Source organism: Carlito syrichta, unplaced genomic scaffold (genome assembly GCF_000164805.1).
Source record: "Carlito syrichta isolate Samal-C Ts95f unplaced genomic scaffold, Tarsius_syrichta-2.0.1 Scaffold312190, whole genome shotgun sequence".
Taxonomy (NCBI): domain Eukaryota; kingdom Metazoa; phylum Chordata; class Mammalia; order Primates; family Tarsiidae; genus Carlito; species Carlito syrichta.
Window position 1 is genome coordinate 415,328 of NW_007256286.1, and position 21,362 is coordinate 436,689.

A 21,362-nucleotide genomic window follows, 5' to 3' on the forward strand; every position below is an offset into this window, starting at 1 on the left:
AACACCACCTTAAGGCACCACTAGGCATACTGTGAAAGTTAAGTTAATCTATTTCCCTCTCCTCCCTTTATTTTTGGCTAGGGGAGTTAGAGTCAAATCTGCATCTAAATAATCCTAAAAAGGTTCAGTGATTTTATATTGCTCTATAGCTTGCCAGTCCTGGAATTTGATCAAACAATTTCCCATTGTAATAAAATATAATTTTGTTAGCCGGGCTCGGTGGCTCAGCCTGTAATCCCGTGCCTTTGGGAGGCTGAGGTGAGTGGATTGCCCGAGCCCGCGGGTTCGAGACCTGCCTGGGCAGCGAGACCTCATCTCTACAATAAATAAATTAAAAAAATCATCCGGGTGTGGTAGTGCATGCCTGTAATTCCGGCTACTCGGAAGGCTGAGGCGGAAGGATCGCCGGAGTCCAGCAGGTTGAGGCTGCGGTGGCCGGGAGCGGCCACTGCACTCCAGTCTGGGCGACAGAACGAGACTCCAACTCAAAATATATATATATATATAATTTTGTTGAATATCATGTCATTGAAATTTTTTAAAATCTAGTTTTTTGCTTATCAGATTTGGCATTACACAATTTAGACACCATGAGCTTGGGCTTGACATTTTTTTTCGCTTTTAGAATGCTACTTTACTTTGTAACAGGCAGAGGGTGGCATGTAAGAAGGTAATTATTTGAGATTTTTGCTACTGATTTTGAAAGTGCCAAGTTAAGTCTTTGCCTTGCATCCTTCCCTCTTTGTTAACTATTCTTCTAAACTCTAGCAATATAGCAGACTTGGCTTTTAGTAATACAATCTTCTCATCACAGACACAGAAAAATGAAGATTTCCTAGTAATGTGAGAAAAGGGATTATTTTTATTCTTCCTGCCCGAATGTCTTGAATCAAACAGAATTCATAGAGAAAAACACTGACATACCACTCAGCAAAGATCTGGGAAAACTCAAGTGAGCTGTTAGCCACAGGAGAGATGAAGTAGAGGGGGACGCTGGAGAGGCCAGCTGAGTCGATGTACTGATACAGGCATTCCAGGAGGTCATAGATCACTCCAGAAGGGTAGCAGGGAACCAACACGTTTCCTCCGTTCCGGACTGTCAGAGCTGGAGGAGTTGAAGCCGGAGAGGGAAAAAACAGCACCAAAATAAAAGGGTTAGAATGGTAAAATGTGACTCTTAATATCCGTATTTCTCTTATCATCCTCCTGTTTTTATAATTCATTCACACATGTAATAATCTACTTCTTTTGAAGGACAGCCCCAAAGTAGGGAACTCTAGAGGCTGATGGCTGATTTTTTCATCACTGTCTAATACAGGTCCCTGGGGATAGAGTGTGCAATCAAGAGCTTAGGCTTTATTTTACTTTATTTTTTACTGGGACAATATCTATTCCAAAGGGTTTTACAGGTTGCCAGGGGCAGCTGAACTTCAGGACAAAACCTCCAAGCTCCTTCTCTTTTTAGGTCCTGCTAAAAAATTTGTTGTTTGTTTTTTTTGAGTTGGAGTCTCACTCTGTCGCCCAGACTGGAGTGCAGTGGCCGGGAGCAGCCTCAACCTGCCTCAACCTGCTGGGGTCCGGCAATCCTTCTGCCTCAGCCTTCCAAGTAGCTGGAACTACAGGCGTGTGCTAAAACGCCCGGCTAATTTTTTGATTTATTGTAGAGATGAGGTCTCGCCAAGTTGCCCAGGTGGGTCTCGAACTCACGGGCTCAGGCAATCCACTCACCTCAGCCTCCCAAGGCGCGGGATTATAGGCTGAGCCACCGAGCCCGGCTCCTGCTAAAAAATTGGCTGGATTTGTCTCTGTTCAATCTCTGTCTACGGTTGAATGACCTATAAGGAAACAGGCCAAGTTCTTCCTTTTGACTCATTTAAAAAATGATATTTTCTTTCATTAATGTCAGTTTGTAAGAAAATTCTCCATACTTCCAATACTTATCAAATGAAGAACTTAACTTATGGGTTATAATTATATTAACTGGCTTAAAGAAAATCAAAGTGCCTACTCAAGTTTGTCTTCACTTAGTTTCCAAGCAAATTGAAAAAAACGGCTTTGGGGTGCAGAACCTGAAGTCACTGATGCCTGAGATCCTCCTGGTTCCCAAATCTGATGTACAGGTTCACCTGGACACCGTCACTTGCGTACTGTGGACTTGCTATGACCGAAGTATGGCAGAGTAACAAAAGTCAGCATCACTGGTCATGGCTAAAGAGCCTGCTCTGTCCTTGCTTTGTCCCAAGCTATAACAGGAGCACAGGAAAGCGACTACAGCCTTGCTGGGCCTCAGCCTCCTCGTCATTTATGAAAAGAATGAACGAGGACCAGTGATTTTCAAGTTCTAGTTTGCATGAAAATTGCCAATGAACGAGCTGAAAAGGCAATCTTCCTTTTCTCCTGCGTCTCTCTTCTACCCAGAGATTCTGACTGACTAGGGTCTGTTACAGGGCCCCCAAACGTGCGTTTTAAATAAGTCATCTCACTGCTCTTGAGGCAGGTGATTAGGGGACCCTACTTTGAGAGACAGTGGATTAGCTTTAAGGTTCAAACCTAAAGTTTTTTGAGTCTATGATTCTAGATTATAAACCTACCAGTCAACCAAAGAGTCAATCTGAGATTAGTCCAATAATTTTTCCAAGGTGAGAATAATTATTTTGGTTTGATAGCAGCAAAAAACCAAAAAGATTATGATTATTAGCATTATTAAGTGAAACTTCAAAAGACAGTGCTTCCCATGTAAACATAAGAAGGTGACCATTTCTTTCTCCTACAGCAGAAGTAATACAAGACCAAGCTCCTCTTTGGTAACTGTCATGGGTTGAATATTTGTGTAACCCCCAACATTCATAAGTTGTAACCCTAACCTGGAATGCAATATTAAGAGGTAGGGCAGTGGTCCCCAACCTTTTTGGCATCAGGGACCAGTATCATGGAAGACAGTTTTTCCACAGACGGGGGTAGGGGGGAAGAGGGAGGATCATCAGGCATTAGATTCTCATGAGAGTACGAAACCTAGATCCCTTGCGTGTGCAGATCACAACAGGGCTCACGCTCCTGTGAGAATCTAATGCCACCGCTGAACTGACAGGAGACAGAGCTCTGCTCACCCGCCGCTCACCTCCTGCTAGGAACCAGTACTGGTCCATGACCCAGGGACTGGGAACCCCTAAGGCAGGAACTTTGGGAAGTAATTAGGATTAGAGGAGGTCATAAGGGTGGAGCCCCAGGATGGGATTTAGTGTCCTTGTAAGAAGAGGAAGAGACACCAGAGCTTCCTCTCTTCTTCATGTGAAATCATAGCAAGAAGGTGGCCTCTGAAGGTACAAAGAAGGCCTTCCACAGGAAACAACCAAAACAACCAAAAGAGATTTTACTGATATAGTCAAAGAGAAATGAATGTCTTCTAGGTAGAAAACACTCCACAAGTCTCTCAATTTAGTCTTTCCCCAAAGGAGGAAAAACCAAACAAAAACCAACCAAATAGTAGGAGGATAAAATATACCTGTTTGTTGTATCACTGTTGCAAATTCAGAGTGCAACAGTCTTTTCTGTGCTATTATTTGCAAAGCAAAGATGTGACTCTTCCCTTCTTTGACAACTGCTACTCTTCCCCGAGCCAAGTTCCACCACAAAGCGAGGGGGTTAAAGAAAAATTATCTGTAGAAGGTTAAGTATTTGTTGTATAAAGTGCTAACAATTCTAATTTATTGTTGTAACAACCATTCTTACCGCACCTTCAGATTTAAGTGACTTAAGAATTGCTCTTATTGACCACAGTAGGCTCTGAAGGAAAGGGTGGAAGTAAATGGGGGCGGGGAGGTCCCAAAAGGGGCATTCGAGGGATAAATGTGAAGGGAAGGACAGAGATACTATGGAAGCAAGGGGTGGAAAAACAAACTCCAGATGTCTCATCCAGTTTAAAATTTGAGACAGCCACGTACCCAGGTTGCTGCAAAACTCTCCCACCATGCCATCAGGGTTTGCAGTGGGAATCTGGGTGAGCCCGGTCAGAATAAGAACATCGCTGTTTTTGAGAGACGCTTGGTCCATGGGCTGAAAAACAACAGAGAACTATGTTTAGTAATTTAAAAAGGAATGTCATCTACAAATAGTAAAGAAGCCAGAGAAGAGAGACATTGCTTTTTCTATGTCCCACCCATCACTGAGTTCTCTTACCTTCTCTAAAGAAAATTCTGTCCTTGACCATCAGTTGCCTAAGGGGTTTGGGGACCCACAGGAGGAGGCACGGGGAGCTTTATGAACAAGTTCTACATCTTCACTGGGTGGTGACGATATCATAGCAAAAGTCATGGCGTTGTACATTTAAGATCTTTGCGTTTCAATATATATACATCGCACCTCAATTAAAACAAAGCATCTCATATTTCTTTGCATTAATGCTATCTGACACGTATTACTGGTGGCTCTCAAACTTGAGTGCGCATCAGGATCACCTGAAGGGTTTGCTCACACACGGATTGCTGGGTCTACGCCTAGAGTTTCTGATTCAGGTCTGAGGTGGGGCCTGAGAATTTGCATTTGTAACAAGTTCCCAGGAGATGCTCTTGTTGCTGGCCTGGGGATCACACTTTGAGAACCACCGAATTGTATAATCTGATTCTCAGAATAACTCTGTGAAGTACAGGAAATAAGTGTGCGTTATGGGAATACGAAAGTTGGAACTTACCCTAAATCCTAAAGGCAGAGAAGCCATGAAGAATACCAGTCCCATGACCAGTCCCGTGACCTTGGCCAAGGCTCTGAGCTGGGCTTCCTATACAATGGGGCTACTTCTCGACTTATTTCCCTTAGATGGTGTCTGTGAGTCTCAAGCGCTAACACACTGACCATCTTGTGAAATGAAATCCTATGGCACACTGCTATGTGATCCTCAGGAGGTTGTGTTTTTATCTTTACACAGCACAATTTGAATTTAATCTTCACTGTTTTCAGAGCATTTCCCAAAAATACTACCTTTTCGAAATAAATCAGGATTCCAACTGAAACAAAAATGAAGGCCCATGGACTGAGAAGCTAGAGAGCTCATAAACGTTTTCATCTTGTAGCACATCTTTTCCTTACCTCCACTTAAGATGTCCATTGGAAAGTTAGAAGAAAGAAGTCAGCAACCAGCTTACTAAGAAGGCTGGCTTATGCCTTTTCTCTGTTCTACCCTGTGAATTCTCCAAGAAAGACATAAGATTCCAAATAGTAGCCAGGCAAAGTGCCACCATCTGGATTGTTCTGAGTATGTATGCCTTTTGAGGTATTTTCCTTCAGTATTTTATAAAAGCTTAAATACGTGGGCTTCATTAGGTTTTTTTTTTTTTCTTCAACAAGAATGAGCTTAAGCTGGGTGTATTACTGGTGGCTCACACCTATGATCCCAGCACTTTGGTAGGCAAGGCATGAGGATTGAGTGAGCTCAGGAGTTGGAGATCAACCCAGGCAACATAATAAGATCTCATCTCTATAAAAATTAAAAAAAAAAAAAATTGATTGGGTGTGGTGGCTTGCATCTGCAGTCCCAGTTACTTGGGAGGCTGTGGCAGAAGGGATCACCTGATCCCAGGGGGTCGAGGCTGTGGTGAGCTGTGATCATGCTACTGTACTTCAGTCTGGGAGACAGAGACTTGGCAACAACAACAACAACAAGCTTAAAAATTATTTTTTAAATAACAGGACTGTGGTCATACACTTTATAATCGAAGCAGCTTTATACTCTGGAAAACAATTCTTTAATATGGATACAGAAAAGTCTAGTGGTAAAGATGACAACTATATGTGAATAGCTCCTAATTTCTATTTGCACAGATATATACCAATGTGTGTGAAAGCCTTTTCTCTGCTTGGGCAGAACTAATCTAACTACTTGTTCTTCTCCAATAAATATATATGCATTCGTTGTTTCCACAGAAGAAAAGATGGGAAGCAAAGTATAGTGGTTTTTAGTAGCAGATTTGTACCAAGCTTGGATTGTTTCTTGAGTGCATGCATCAACCGGAAAGAAACCAGAATGGTGACAAAAGAGACCAAGCATTGTTGGGTAGCATATTTAGCCAAAAATGACAATGATTTTTTATGTACCTTGTTAGAATAAACCAATAATGAGCCCCAGGGCTGATGGGGGTTGGGAGTCTTCAGAGGGCCCAGGAATGCCCTGAAATGGCATAAACAATTTTGTGTGTCCTACGTACATTTTCCTATTTGTCATACGGAGCCATGACCCCCAAAAGGTTAAAAACTACAGATCCAGATGTAAAAACACGACAAGGAACAAATCCTGGCCCTTAAAAAAATTCTCTTTGAGCCTCGGCACCAGCATCTTCTTCCTCTGAAAACTAAATGCCCACCAACAAGCAGAGGCAATACTGCAATGTGAATACCGCTGAATTTGAACAGTTATAAGATACTTCATGATTACGTTAGACTGGATGGAAGCCTGTAATTTTAGCTCTATAACTCAGAGACATTTCTCGTTGGTTCTCAGGGCTACTGTAAAGAAGCAGGCTTAAAAGCCTTTTTAGTGACACTCTCCAAACCAAGCTGACACCTCAAACATCTCCATTTCACCACCGAAGGGCAAATGTATAGATTACTGGTGTCCATGGTCACTCACCGAGTGCTGCAAGTGGGAACATTCTGTTCAAACACACACACGCACACACACACACAAATCCATCTTGTTCAAATATCTACTAAAAATACTCTACAAAAGTTGACAGTCACAACAAGCTTGGGAAATGCAATTTTGAGAAACCCTAGGCCTAAGAATGTTACAGCCACTGTGTTGGTCCCTGATGGTTAATTGATATTGAACCCTTGGCACAAGGCATAAGAAAAAGAAGACCCAGACTGTAGGCTCTAAAAACTTACAGTTGAGTAATAAAAAAAGGATTAGCTGGGTGTGGTGGTGCACGCCTGTGGTTCCAGCTACTTGGAAGACTGCGGCAGAAGGATCGCTTGAGCCCAGCGGGTCAAGGCTATGGTAGCCGTGAGTGGCCGCTGAACTCCAGCCTGGGCGACAGAGGGAGACTCTAACTTTTTAAAAAAGAGAGTTTTTCAAAAAGTCATAGAAAATACCATGCAAATTTTAAGAGTCTGCACAAATGCCAAGAGGAATGCTGATTAGCTAAGCCGGGTCAATCGAGGTCAGAAAGCTATGCTTTTTGACAGATCAAGTTTTGTTTCCAGCTTTCTCCTCTTCTTTGGCTAAGGAACTTAACACTCAATCTCAGACATCCCAGGCCACTCCTGTCTTTGGATCATCTCCCTGATCCCCGCCCCCCATACCAAGGTGCCCCTTCTGCATGTGCCCTGGGTATCCAGAGCTTTCTATCTATCTCAGCAGGAATCACACCCAGTCATAACAGCCTATGTATTTATCTGCATCTCCCACAAGAACATGGGGCTCCTGAGGACAAGAACTTGTATCCCACCGCCTAGTAAAAGGCCTGGCACATAGCAAATACTAAATAAACATTAGCTGAATAAACGAATACGTAAAGAAGACGTGGTCGGATAGAAAATGTGAGATTTTCACACTGGGAAGCAGTACACTTGAAGTCAGCAAGGTGAGAATTAGCAGGAAGGGCACAGGGCACAGGGCAGGGGAAGACAGCCTGTAGATGCCAAATGCATTTACTTTGTTAGAATGGAAAGCCTACCTTGGGGCCGAGAAAGGAGATTAGGAAAAGAGAAAGTGTAATCAGAAAGGGGCCAGAAAGGTCAGAATCATGCTGACTGACAGAATGGGCAATAAGGAGTCTGAAGCAGGGAAATGACACTCTGTGAACAATGATTACAGAAGATAGCTGCAGGAGGGGGTGAGAGCAAACAGAGGGAGAACTCTCTTAAAGCCCCTACAGCAGCCCACACACAAAGAGAAGCAAATTACAATTTCATGGCAATTGAGGAGTTGGAAGAAGCAGACCTACTCGCCTGATCAGTTGCACCCTGCAGAAAAGTTCTGAAAGTATACATCTTCTTCCCCTTAGAAAACAATTAATAGACATTTGGGAGTGGGTTGGATATATTAGGGCAAAGGAAAGGCAAGACTTTAAGATGACTCCAAAATGTGAAGTCAGAGATGCAATCTAAGGGAAATTTGAAAGATGCGCCGATGTAAAAGACTAAGGAGGCAAGAAGTTCAGGGTTGGCAAGCTGCAAGAGTTTTGGGGCTAGCTAAATGCACTTAGCTGAGAATAAAAGATAAAACGACGGGATGTGAAGTCTGTGGAGATCTGTTGAGTACCTTCGTCTTAGTAGCTAACAGAGATGTCAGTTTAGACAGTGAGGAAGGAGCAGCGGGTCTAGCACCAAGGTGGGCCCCACAGGTTGATGGGAAGAGGAACACAGAGAAGAGAGAAGGACTAGTGCAGACAGGAACTTCCCTGTTTGTGAAAATGGGGAGGCTGGAAAAGATAACTTGACAGGCAAATAGAGTCATAAGAGGAAAACAGTAACAACAACAACCTGTTCCGGAAGCCTAGACTACAAAGACTCTCAGCAACAGACTGATCAGCAGCATACAATACAGATGTGAGATGCCATGAAAAGTGGGAAAAGTCAGTCCGGCAGGAGCTGATCACTGTAGAACCAGAGATGGGGATTTCTCAGAACGTGAAACCAGATCCATGAGGTAAACCGGGAGAAAGCCAAGATATACAAGACTGAGGTGAACTGGGTGTGCAGGAGAAATCTTATTGCGCATAAAATAAGAACAAAAACAGGAGTCAGGTGATGAGGCTGAGTCATCTGAGGACCTTTTCCACACGAAAACCTTTGGATTTGCTTAAAAGCAGAGAGGAAAGAATCGGTGAACAAGTTAATGGCTCAGTCATGTATAATTCTCTGATGAAAGAGAGGAAGAAAGACAGGTGGGACCACCAGACTTAGCCTTCCACGTCCAACGCAAACCCACTCTCCCCAGCTCCCTAGTTGGAAGGGATGTACCCTCCTTCTGAATCCCAGAGCACTTAAGTGACTTTCTAATTTGGAACTAACCACTTACACTCTGGAGAAAAGTTCTGTTATGTACACTTCTTCTTCCCTTATTACAACTTCTGTAAATGCAGTATCTACCTATTCATGTTTCTCGTCTGCCTCGCATACTCCACTGTTCAAAGGAGGGGTTTAGGAAATATCACTGACTATATGAGGGACTGAATGAATGAACAAACACACGAGTGCACGTGTACACTATCTTTGAGAGAAGGAAATATTCTGCTGTAGAGAGAAGCTGTACAGTCTGATAAGATAAACCAGACAGCAAGTGTGGAAAGAAACAGGTGGGAGTCTGTCTGGCAAGCTGTCTGCCTCACTGCTTCCCAGGATGGGTCCAACCTCCCATCCAATCCGTGGTCTATTAGTAGCTCGACCTCCCTGTTTTCCCCACCCATAAAGATATATAGGTTTAACTTTTGCTGTAGAGGTTCCAGATCAGAGCAAATCACTACAGAAACAACAAAACATTTGGGGAAATTCAAGGGGAAGAACACAATATAAAAATAAAACAGAACTGCTTTGGTTCTAAAAACTTGATTCAAGGAATCAAAATTCAAGATATTTTCTTTAGTTTTCAGGGAAGAATCTAACTTGCTACATTCCCAGAGTCTTTCTGATCTCAAGGAAACAAATCAATAGGTGTGTCCCCTGAACTCCAAGAGGAGAAGGTCCAGGAAGGGGAGGCAGAGGAAATGTGTCAGCACTGGAAGACCTTCTGACACTATGGGAAAGAAGGAATTCCCACAGTGAAGCTACAGGAATAAAACACCATAAGCTCAGGGAATCACTGAGTAGAAAATGCCAAATAATTCTGTATTATTTCATTTCTTAAAAAAATGCTTCCCTAAGTTTTAAGCCAGAGTTCTTAACCTGATAAATAACAATGGGCTTCTGAGAACTCTATAAACTTGGGGTCTCCAGAAACAAAATGTGAAGTCTTGCGGAAATGTTTTATTATTATTTATCTATTTATTTTAGAGTAGTTCCAATTAGATTCTCCCCATCAGGCTTTTGAGTTCATGACCCACAAAATATTCTAAGGCAGCAGTGCCCATATGGACCCCTTCCTTTCAAATCATCTGTGCTCTCCTTCTGCCTCATAGCTACCAGAAGCCTAACAAACTAGAGAGCCACCTGTCTTAGCCTCAAGGTCAAAAGTTAAACGGGAAGCAAACTGACTGGTTGAGCTTGGTCTTCCTAGTTTATTCTAGTCCAGAGACCAAGAGACCAAGGTGCTGAGAGGCTTTCAAGGCCTTCAGATGAGGGGTGAAGGAGTAGTCTTTCTTGGTAGTCCCAAGAAAGGTGAGAAAAGATCAAAACATTAAATGAACTAAACCTAGACACAAACAAACAAACACTACCAATAGTAACAACAATGAAATAATCTACTACACACCACAATTTTCCGTCCTTCAAGTCTTAAGCTGTAAGGATATCAGTGTCACAAACTAGATCAGTTTCTAAAACTAACCAAATGTCCCTATTGCCCAGATATATGGCGCTTTTGCTATACTATGCTGGGGATTTTCACATCTAAAATGTAAGTCTTGCCCCTGAAGTCAGGTAGAATAGCCAGGAAGCAATTGAAATAATAAGACTACTAAGTTGTCTCTTCAAATAATCATAATACAAAATTGAATATTCAAACATGGGTTCACAAGCCACAAGTAAATCCATCAATTTGACTTCTACAGTCAGAAAGGCTTTGATGATCAAAAAATGATCACTAGTTATTGCCAATGCATTTATGGGATCTTTCTAATACCTACTGATTGTTTTGTTGTGTCAGTGTTATCGTTCTAAATTGTGTCCTGTGCCCCCTTTTGGGCAGACTGCACAACTGTTTGGAAAAAGTGTTTTTCAAAAGAAAAAATGTTTTAAATAATTTAAACGTCCAACAGTGAGAAAAGAATTAAATATTTTATGGTATGTCCACATGAGAGAATTTTAGGCAGATATCAATTACCATGTGGTAGACTCCTTGATGACCTAAGCAAAATTCACTGCATAGTTCATCAGAAAGAACAGAGAACAGTTACCTCTTAATATTGGGATTAATGTAATTTTTCTTTTTCTCTGAGATTTTAATATTTTCCCACATTATTACAACAAATACAGACTAATTTTCCAATCAGAAATATAAGAAAATAATATTATTTCAAAACAAAAGAAAAACTCTATTGTGGTTCCTGACAAGACCGTGAACAGCACAAGCTGTGGGCATGCTCCCAGAACCTAAGGAGAGAGAGAGCGCAGAAGTAAGAGCACCAGACACATTTGAGAAATTACATGAAAATCAGGAACAGAGACAAAATGGCAGGCAAGAGACCAGTGGCAGGCAATAGCTTTTATTGTGTGGAGCAGAGGTCGGATACGAACTTTCCGTCCTTTTTCTTCCTCCATACTACTGGTGGTGGCAGACTGTGGCCTGCTCCAACATACTGCAAGGAAGTAAATGCCAGACCAGTGGGATGGATGTTAACAGAAGGTGCAGGCAGACCTACTGCTCCTTGCTCATTCTTTCACACCACAAGGGTGAAGCGTTGACAAATCAGGGAGACATATTTGGGAAAAGCAGTGTCTGAAGCAGAGGTGCAAGAGTACTTTCCTGAGAGTCAAGCATAAAGAGCTCCCTGGGAATCAGACAAGACCACTGGAGAATGCAATACCTATTAAACACAATAAGCGAAAATCTACTCCACGTGGAGAACTGATGAACCAGACAGAATAGTATGATATGCATAAAAATGTCCACAAAAATACACAGGGGAGATAAAAATGGGTAAGTACAAGGAGACCATTGGGAAATATTGTGTATGAAAATGCAGTGGCTGAAAGGAAGAAAGCAATACATAGGTTGAAGGGCGGTAGGAATATAATCAAAGAATGAATGCAAGAGCTGGAAGATGTTTTCAGGAGGTTTCAAGAAGGAGACGGGAAATACAAAACAAAAGAGATATGGAAAACACAGAAGCAGCAATATCTACATACTAGAAATTCCATAAAAATAAAAAAATCAATCAGAAGGAATAATTATAAAAAAACCGAATACTTTTTTAAGTTAAAGGAAACTGGAAGACCTCAAGAGTATTACATTAATAGAAAACACACACATTTAAGACAGATCATCATAAAATGTAAGAATAGGGAAGATAAAGTGAAAATTCTAAAAGCAGATCCTATATTCAAGGAACACATATCTGAATGGCTTCATAGTTCTTGAAGCCATTTTTCACTTATGAATATAGATGATAAACTTCAATAAAATACTGACAAGCCAATTCCAGGAAGATATTTCAAAAAGAATAAATTGTATTCAAGGAAGAATTATCCCAGGAATACAAAGATGGGTGATTGTGAGAAAAGCTGTTATTGTAATTTATGACATTAATGGTCTAAAAGTAGATAAATCACACATGATCTCATAAACTCAAAAAAGTCTATGATAAGATGCAACAACTATATTGAACTTAAAAAAAATCAAAAAGCGAGGAACAGAGGAGAAACTCCTTAACTTGACAAATACACATGTATAGCAAGCGTCAACAAAAGTTTTTCCCTTGACAATCTGGTATAAGACAAGCATGCCCACTATCATCACTTCTATTCAACATGGCACTACAGAGCTTAGTTATCAGATGAGAAAAAGAAATGAAAGATATAATGGTTACTTCTTTGCAAGATAACATAATCACCAAGAGACAAATGTTAGAACTAGGGCAATTCAGCATGGTTGCTGAATATTGTATCAATTAAAAAAATCAACACTGAGACCGTGTGCTCAGTAAAGGCTAGTTCTCATTCTTTTCCATTTGGGATACTGTACTTTTGGGGCCTTAGTTCTCCTTAACTCTCCAACCATCCTTATACAAGACTATTTTTCTTCCTTCTACACTGTTCACTGGTAAATGTTCCCTACAGCTCAGTCTCTGGCCCTAAGCCAAAGAATTTACATACTTTAAAAACTGTGATGACTCTCCAATTTGTCTCCAGACTTGCTTTCACATCTAAATTTCAGCCTCTTATTTCCATCTAATGTTCTCTCAAAATCTTATACATCATACCCACTACCCACTTCTGAAATAAACAGTCCCTCTGCCAACTCTTTCCTGTGTCAAGTGGATTATGTCATTATAACCACTCTCAAGGTCACCCAGACACGAAATCTTTAACTTTTATTCTTCCTTCCCTGAAGACAGTGGGCATTCAACAAATGTTTCTTCAATCATAGGTCTGCCGTTGTTTTTCCATTCTTATTGCCTCAAGCTTAATGCAAAGCTTAATTCCCCTACGTTTATTAGATAGCAGCCTGTGATATTCTTCCCAGTTAGTGAGGATTCCACTCAAGTAGATGAGGGGTTAGCAAACTTTTTCTGTAACATTTAAAGAAGAAATATGCCACAAACAACCCATAAGCAAATGGGTATGGCTGTATTCTGACAAAATATTATTTACAAAAACAAGTGGTAGGCCACAGTTGGTCCCCGGGACACAGAGGCTAACAGCTGCGATAAACTATCAAGATTTTTCAGACCAAAACTTTTCTCTTAATTCAATCTGGAATCCAATTATGTGAGTAAAGGAAATTCTAGTATTTTTCTTTGTAACATGTAACACAGGCTGCCAGCTAGAAATCAGAATTAATTACTTAGGTATGTTGCTCATTACTTCCAAGACCTTATTTTCTTTTTAAATTTATGGACCTTGTAAGAATAATTTACTGGAAATTACATCAATTGTACTGTAAAGGCTTTGAACTAAGTAGGACAAATCAGGAGAGTTGGCAGCCAAGTCATCTTTTGGTATTTTATGGAAGAATATATCAGGAATGATAGAAGCTGCCCACAAAAAATTTTGATTCAGTGAAGAAGATTATGATGACATTGATGTGCTTTTGATTTCAATAAGCAGGAAGGGCCCAGAATTTTGCAAGCTATAGGAAAAAATAGCAACTTGTCCCTCTAGACCTTGAGATGAAACTTGGGTATAAAAGAAGGTATAAAAAAACAACACGGAATGGAAGCTCAGAAGCAACGCATTGTTTTAGACGAGAACATAGCATTCTCTTCCCATATTAAAATGGGATATGTTCATTCATTGATTTGGCCATTCCACAATGTATACATAACATCATGTATACCATAAATATATACAATTTTTATTTATAATGAAAGACAAATAGTTCTTTCTGTGCCAACAATGCTCCCTATGGCATGGAGAATGTTCTTCAAACCCACTGGACTTCTTATAAGAAAGTCAGGCCAGCACCAACCCCACCCAGAGACACAGTTCAACAAGGGTGAGGACTCTCTGTATGCCCAGGGAAAGTGGTTTTATGACAAGAAGCATGACTATGTGGGGAGATGAAGCCAATTTTCTGGGAAAAGGCTAAAACTACGCAGAAGATTGCACTGAGTCTTAAGTGTGTTGAGTTCAACTGCAGATCTAAGAGAAGGCTGGCTACTAGAGATGTAAGCATTCTGAGCCAGGAAGAGGTGAGAGGAGAAAGGGCCAAGTGATTCAGTCCTAAGTTTCAGCTTATTATTACAGCTTTTATTATGAAGACAATAAAATTTTGAGGCTATGTTAAAAAATAGATAGATAGATAAGTGGGATATGGACCTATATAAGTTATTCATGTATCTCTATATCCATCAGCTAACTTTCTAATGTTCCCTACTCCCTCTTATAAAAATGGAAATAACTAGAATTTAAGAAATGAACAATAAGGTCTTTACAATTACCTGAAAAAAAAATATTACATTCACATCAATGTTTATGAAGTTGGCTTCTTGTCAAATATGACTAACGAATGACTAACTTAACACCTCCACACATTAAAATAAAACCAAAATTCCTCATCATGGCCTGAAGTGCCTTACATGATGTGGTGTCTGCTACTCTCGTGGACCTCACTGCTGACTACACCCTGCAAGCTGTGGCCACAGTGGCCTTCTGTGCTCTTCAAACGTGCCCAACTTGCTCTTGCTTTAGGGGCCCTTCACCAGCCATTCCCTTGTAATGCAAACCCTCACAGCTGCACGTGGCTGCCTCCTTCAGGTCTCAGGTCAAATGAGATCTCCCCAGAGGCTTTCCCTGGCCATCCAACCTAAGCCAGTCTCCATCAGTCGAGAAATAAGTGCTTTCAGTACTTGTATCACCATGTGAAATGACCTTGCTCGTTTATGTATTGGGTTGTCTTCTATACGACATCTTTTCTCCCCATACCTCCCCATACCTCAACCGAACATAAGATCCTGTTGGCCATCACAGACACCCCGGTACCTAGGTGAGTGCTTGACACTTGACCCTTGGCCCTTGGTAAGTGGTAAATAGTTAATATCTGCTGAGTAAATGAATAATCATCTGTGCCCCACATAAAGCTGTGGTCTTTGGAAGGACCTGGAAGTCTCAGGCTCCTAGAGGTAACCCTGAACACAGCAGGATTCTTTCAGGGAAACCAGCAATCCCAAATGTTGGGACTCAAAAAAGTCTCACTTTCTTTTTTTTTTTGAGTTGGAGTCTCACTCCGTCACCCAGACTGGAGTGCAGTGGCCGCTCCCAGCCACTGCAGCCTTGACCTGCTGGGTTCCAGCGATCTTTCCGCCTCAGCCTTCCAAGTAGCTGGAACTACAGGCGCGAGCTACCACGCCTGGTTAATTTTTGATTTATTGTAGAGATGAGGTCTCGCCAAGTTGCCCAGGCAGGTCTCGAACCCGCGGGCTCAGGCAATCTACTCACCTCGGCCTCCCAAAGTGCTGGGATTATAGGCTTAGCCACTGAGCCCAGCCCTTAAAGAATATGTACAGAAAACAAATTAGGAAAATTTAAAAATGGTTGGCGTTACTCTGAATGCATTCTGCATTTGAGTTAAGCAAACAAAAAGTTGAGTTGTTAATAGAGGATTTATAATTACCTGGGGGTGTGTGGTAAGCAAGGAGGATCCAGAGACATAAGATACTTTTTCATAATGAGACTGGATGATCCAGTTGGAGCTTCCCAGGGCATAGCCAGAGCTCAGAGGAGTCACCAGGACTGCACCAAAGAGCTCCTAAAAAAGAACCACAGAAAGAATGTATCATGAGCTTTCAGTGACACAGTCACCCAGAGAAGTTTGCAGGGAAAAAAACAACAGAAATATCCTTCTCAGTTTACATACAGAAATTATAGTAAACCAGAAAGTTTAATGAAAAACAGAAAGACGATGGAGATCATGTGACAGACACAAAAAGCAATCCTATCATTGCTACTTGTCACCTGAGAGCTTCAGCTTGTTCCCTGTCCTCAGGCACACAAGAGTCATTCGTTAAAACGCAGATTATATTACCAAATAGACAAAAGAGTCACATACGTTGGCTTTCCTTTTTCTTTTAGGTTAGGTTTAGGCTCTTGGTTGTTTTGTACTGAGTGGCTCCCGGCACAGGTTGACAGAGAAAATGGGAATCCTTCTCATTTAGGTCAGAGCTCAAAAGTCATACTTGCCAAACTGCTTCTGTTTCCTATTTCATGTGTCCAAAATCTGTAAAGTAGTGTCCACTGTTCTAGTATGAATAGCCCTAATGCTAATTATGTTCTACTATGAATAGGATAATGTGCCTTTTTCCTGACCCACTAATGCTGGCCAATCGAATGCTAACTGGTGATGGAATGGGAGGGTTACAAAGAGTACCAACAAAAACCTGGGAGGGTTGGAGGAAAATAACAGATGCTTTGTCTTTTCTCCTTGTACTAGTACAAGGTTCTCAGCAACTGAATGGTATAAAAAGGGAGCTATAGGATCCTTTCAAGGAAAAATATGAATTGAAAGCACTCATGAATCACTTAAAAATGATATTAACACTCACAATTTTCTGTGAATATCCCACCAGTTGGATTTTACTAAGGGCAGAGTTCACCTCTTGCATGGTGTAGCATCTTCTCCAGGTTGATACTTCCACGGCATCCTTAAGAGGAGAAGGTAGCAGCCTGTAAATGCATCAGAATGTCAATTAGTCAGTGATCATTTCTTCATGTTCTAGAGCATTCCTTTCTAGTAATTTGTCCATTTAATCTAAGTTGTTCGATTTATTGACATATGATTGTCCATAGAATTCCTTTATAATCATTTTTATTTCTACAAGGTTGGTAGTACTGTCTTCTCTTTAATTTATGTTTCTAGTAATTTGAATCTTTTCTCTTTTTTCTTGGTCAACCTGATACAGACCTGTCAATTTTGTTGATCTTTAAAAAAAAAAAAAAATCACAGCTTTTGATTTCACTGATTTTTTGTCTGTTGTTTTTCTATTCTCTATTTTGTTTACCCAGCATATAGCTGGATCTTGTGTTTTCAAAATCCATCCTGATAATCATTGCCATCTGATTGGATGGTTTAATCTACACACATTTAATGTTATTGATTTAGTTGGTTATGTCTGCCAACTTAATTTTTGTTTTCTATATATCTCATGTCTTTTTTGTTCCTCTGTTGCTTCTTTACTACTATTTTCTTTTATGGTAAGTGACTTTTTCATGTAGCCTTTTACTTTCTGTCATGATTTCTCACTATTCTTTTTTTTTTTTTGAGTTGGATTCTCACTCTGTCGCCCAGACTGGAGTGCAGTGGCTGCTCCCAGCCACCGCAGCATCAACCTGCTGGGTTCCGGCGATCCTTCTGCCTTAGCCTTCCGAGTAGCTGGAATGACAGGTGCACGCTACCACGCCTGGCTGATTTTTTGATTTATTGTAGAGATGAGGTCTTGCTGCCCAGGCGGGTCTCGAACCCGCGGGCTCAGGCAATCCACTCACCTCAGCCTCCCAAAGGTGCGGGATTACAGGCTGAGCCACCGAGCCCGGCTTCTCACTTTTTTTGAATTATTTCCTTACTTGTTCTAGGGATTATCCCATACATCTTAACATAGGGCATTTCAATATGACATCTCATGTTCTAATCCCTGTTCACAAAAGATAAATATAATAAACTTTATGCATATGGGCCTGTAGAGCAACAGAAAAGAACTGGGCTAAACACAGATGGAGTTGGCACAAAAGACTTGTGACCTTTCAGACCAGCAACAGTAACTTCTCTTTGGACAAACAAACAAAAATGTGTCACTGAAAAATTTACTTGTAAGAGTGAATTCCCTGAGATTCACTGCACAATATAAGTGAAAGTATTTCGGGTGAATTGAATGCATGCCTTAACCTCTCTTTTATTTCCCAAAACACCATGAAACTATAGTAAAGAGCCTCTCTATTTTCCCCCCTCTCTGTCTCTCCTCTTCTTTCTCTGCCTCTCTCTCTGTCTCCAAAGAGAATGAGAGAGAAGACAATAGCAATAGCATTTTAGAAAGTAGAAAGACAGATGATAACTGTTTAGCAGACCCAGGAAAATCCAAGTCAAATATGTAATTTCTCCCATTCAAGTACTAAGCCAGGTCCAACCCTGCTTAGTTTCTGAGATCAGACAAGATCAGGTGTGTTCAGCATGGTGTGGCCAGACGCAAGTATTTTATTTCTACTGCAGCATCCACAAAAAGTATGGCAATTGGAAACAATAGGTATATCTGGAAGTAATGTTGAAGGTGGGCCTAAAAACAAATGGAACTGTTGAAAAGGAACTAAGAAGTTCTTAGATCTTTCCAGATCTTCTCACTTATTCCACATAACTCAGCAATTGCCCCTTCCTCTCTCAGGTATGACAGGGAGAGTGGTTGCTTTGTAATAATTTATTAAGCTATATACTAGTTTTGTGTGTTTTGATATTTGTGTTTTATATTAAAATGAAAAGGTTAATTCAAAAACAAACCAAAAAAATTATGCCAAATTAAAAAATAAGATAGCAGAAATAAAAAATGTATAGAAAGCCTGGGAGATAAAGTTAAGAGAATTTCCCAGAAGGACAAATTAAAACAAAAACAGAGAGAAAAACAATCAAAAGCCAATCCAGGAGGTTCAGCAGCTAAATAGCAAGTGAAAGGACACAACCTGGAGTCAGTCTAGCCAAAGAGCAGCCATTTTAACGCTGCCTAGGTGTCATGTTTTTCGAGCAGTTCACTTTGTTTTATCCTCTAATCGCTAGTCAAGGACAGAACTGGTTTCTCAGAAGATAGCTACTGATAATTGTTTTACAATCCCATCAGCTTGTTTTGTACTAATTAGCTTTTCTATTTCATGTGTTTGCCGCCACCCATAAGACCCAAGTTAACCTAATCAGCCCTTTGTGACCTTCATGACACAGACAGACCCCATCACCATGGCAGCAATCATGTGACTGACCCACCCCTCTGCCTGCTGTCCATCATCTGACATCAGTACCTGTGCTACCTGGCCCCTCGAGATGACGTGGAGCAGCCCACCACCCAACCACCCGAACGACCAGCCCCCATCAAAAGGGAATGTTTAAAAGCATTTGACCCCAAGAAGCCATTCGCCATTGCTTTGCTATACTCTGGTGTGTCCAAGTGGCTCTTTGAGCTACGGCTGCCATGTTTCTTGGCTTTGGCTCCTTCCCCTACCTTAGGGAGGTGGCTCTCTCTCTCTCTTCTCTTTCTCTAAATTACTTTCTAAATAAACCATATTTTCCAATCTTACTTTTGTGCAAGTCTTTGCATCTTTCAGGTGGCACCGGACCGCACAACCCCATCCCAGCAGGTCTGACCTAACATTTTAGAGACCCTGCTGGATATATTTTGTAACCTACCAGCAAGAGTTCTAGAAAGAGAGAACACAGAAAATAGGGAAGAAAATCTTAAAAATAAAGAAATAAAAAAAAAAAAAATCAGAATTAAAATTCTTACTTTTCTTGATTGGAGGTTGACAAACATTTTCTATAAATGTCCACAGGTATGTTGAGTTTTGCGAACCACATATAATCCCTGTCACACTCAACTTAGCTGCAGACATAGACAATATGTAAATGGATGAATGCAGCTGTGTTTCAATAAAACTTTATCTATTAAAACAACAGTGGGTCAGATTTGGCTCACAGAGTGTTGGCCATAGTTGTCACTCCTGTTATACATCGAAAGGGCTCGCTAAGTACTTAGCACATGAATGAAAATTTTCTTTTAGTAAGACACATCATCATGAACTCAAGGAACAAAAACAAGATTCTAAAAGTTACCATACAGGAATAAACAGGATACAAAATAAAGATCTAGATTCAAAACAGCATTGAACTTTTCAACAGCATTTCTGGAAACTGGAAGAAGATAGAGCAATGCTTTCAAAACTGTAAGAGAAAAATATATCTAACCTAGATTTCTATCAAATAGAGGGAAGACAAAGGCATTTTTTAAAATGCAAGATCTCAGAAAACTTACTTCCCACACTTTCTCAGGATGTTTCTGGAGGATGTGCCGCTGCCAAATGAAGGAGTAAACAAGAAAAAGGAAGACCCAGAAAGCAGAGCTTCTAATAGAAGAAAGAGGTAACCAGGCGTGGTGGCTCAGGCTTATAATCCTAGCACTTTGGCTGAGGCAGGAGGACTAGTTGAGCTGAGGTGTTTGAAACCAGTCTGGGCAACAAAGTGAAACCTCATCTTTACAAAAAAAAAAAAAAAAAAAATTAGCCAGGTGTGGTAGTGTGTGCCTATAGTTCCAGCTACTCGGGATGCTGGGGTGGAAGGATCACCTGAGTCTAGGAGGTCGAGGCTGCTGTGAGCCGTGATCATGTCACTGCACTCCAGCCTGGGCAACAGAGTGAGACTCCGACTCAAAAACAACAACAAAAACAAAAAAGCCCCGAAAATGGACTAAAAAAAAGGCAAAGAAGTCTTCAGGATAATGGAGAGGAAAATCCTAAGGCCCAAGAGCAGCTGAAATCAGACTGGAAGAGGAGAAAAGGCAGAAGAGAGAGGATTTTTCAAGGAGATAAAAACTGTTAGAATACCTACTATGAACATGAAGGATGGCGGAATGTGTCACCCCAAAATAAGCCACTTTGGCATAAAGACTATTTTGAGCTAAAGGCACCTGAGAAACAGCAGGTGTAAGAGGAGCGCTCTGGTCTCTTTTTCTTCCTAAAAGGAGATGAAATATCCATATGGAAGATGTCTTCCCTACTGCAGGAGGAAAGCAACATTCTTGTCACTAGGGACAGGAAGTTGAGGCCGAGAAAAGTCTTGTATGGCCAGTGAATTGCATTCATACAGTTATAATAATGAAAGCACCAAATTCAGAATAAACCAAAGTAGCACACAGATCAAATTGTACCGATTATTTTTTCCTTTGTTTCTTTAGCAACAAAACATCAATAATCCTTTTCTTTACCTTCTGCATACACAGGTACAAGAAGATTTTCTTATTTTACTTATCTGTCTTATGTTTACATAGCGAACTGCTTTAGGTTTTGCAGTATTTATTCAATGGATGTTTACT

The 21,362-nt window shown here is 40.8% G+C and overlaps 1 protein-coding gene across 1 annotated transcript in view; it reads right to left on the reverse strand.

Moving 5' to 3' along the window:
- INTS9 (integrator complex subunit 9) overlaps positions 1-21,362 on the reverse strand; it is a 120,724-nt gene that overhangs the window by 26,744 nt on the left and 72,618 nt on the right. The window contains exons 7-10 of the mRNA XM_008069688.1: positions 16,851-16,971; positions 15,923-16,057; positions 3,942-4,053; positions 925-1,105 (exon numbers count right to left, since the gene is read on the reverse strand). Coding sequence (XP_008067879.1) covers positions 925-1,105; positions 3,942-4,053; positions 15,923-16,057; positions 16,851-16,971 — 549 coding nt within the window. The remainder of the gene's footprint in view (positions 1-924; positions 1,106-3,941; positions 4,054-15,922; positions 16,058-16,850; positions 16,972-21,362) is intronic.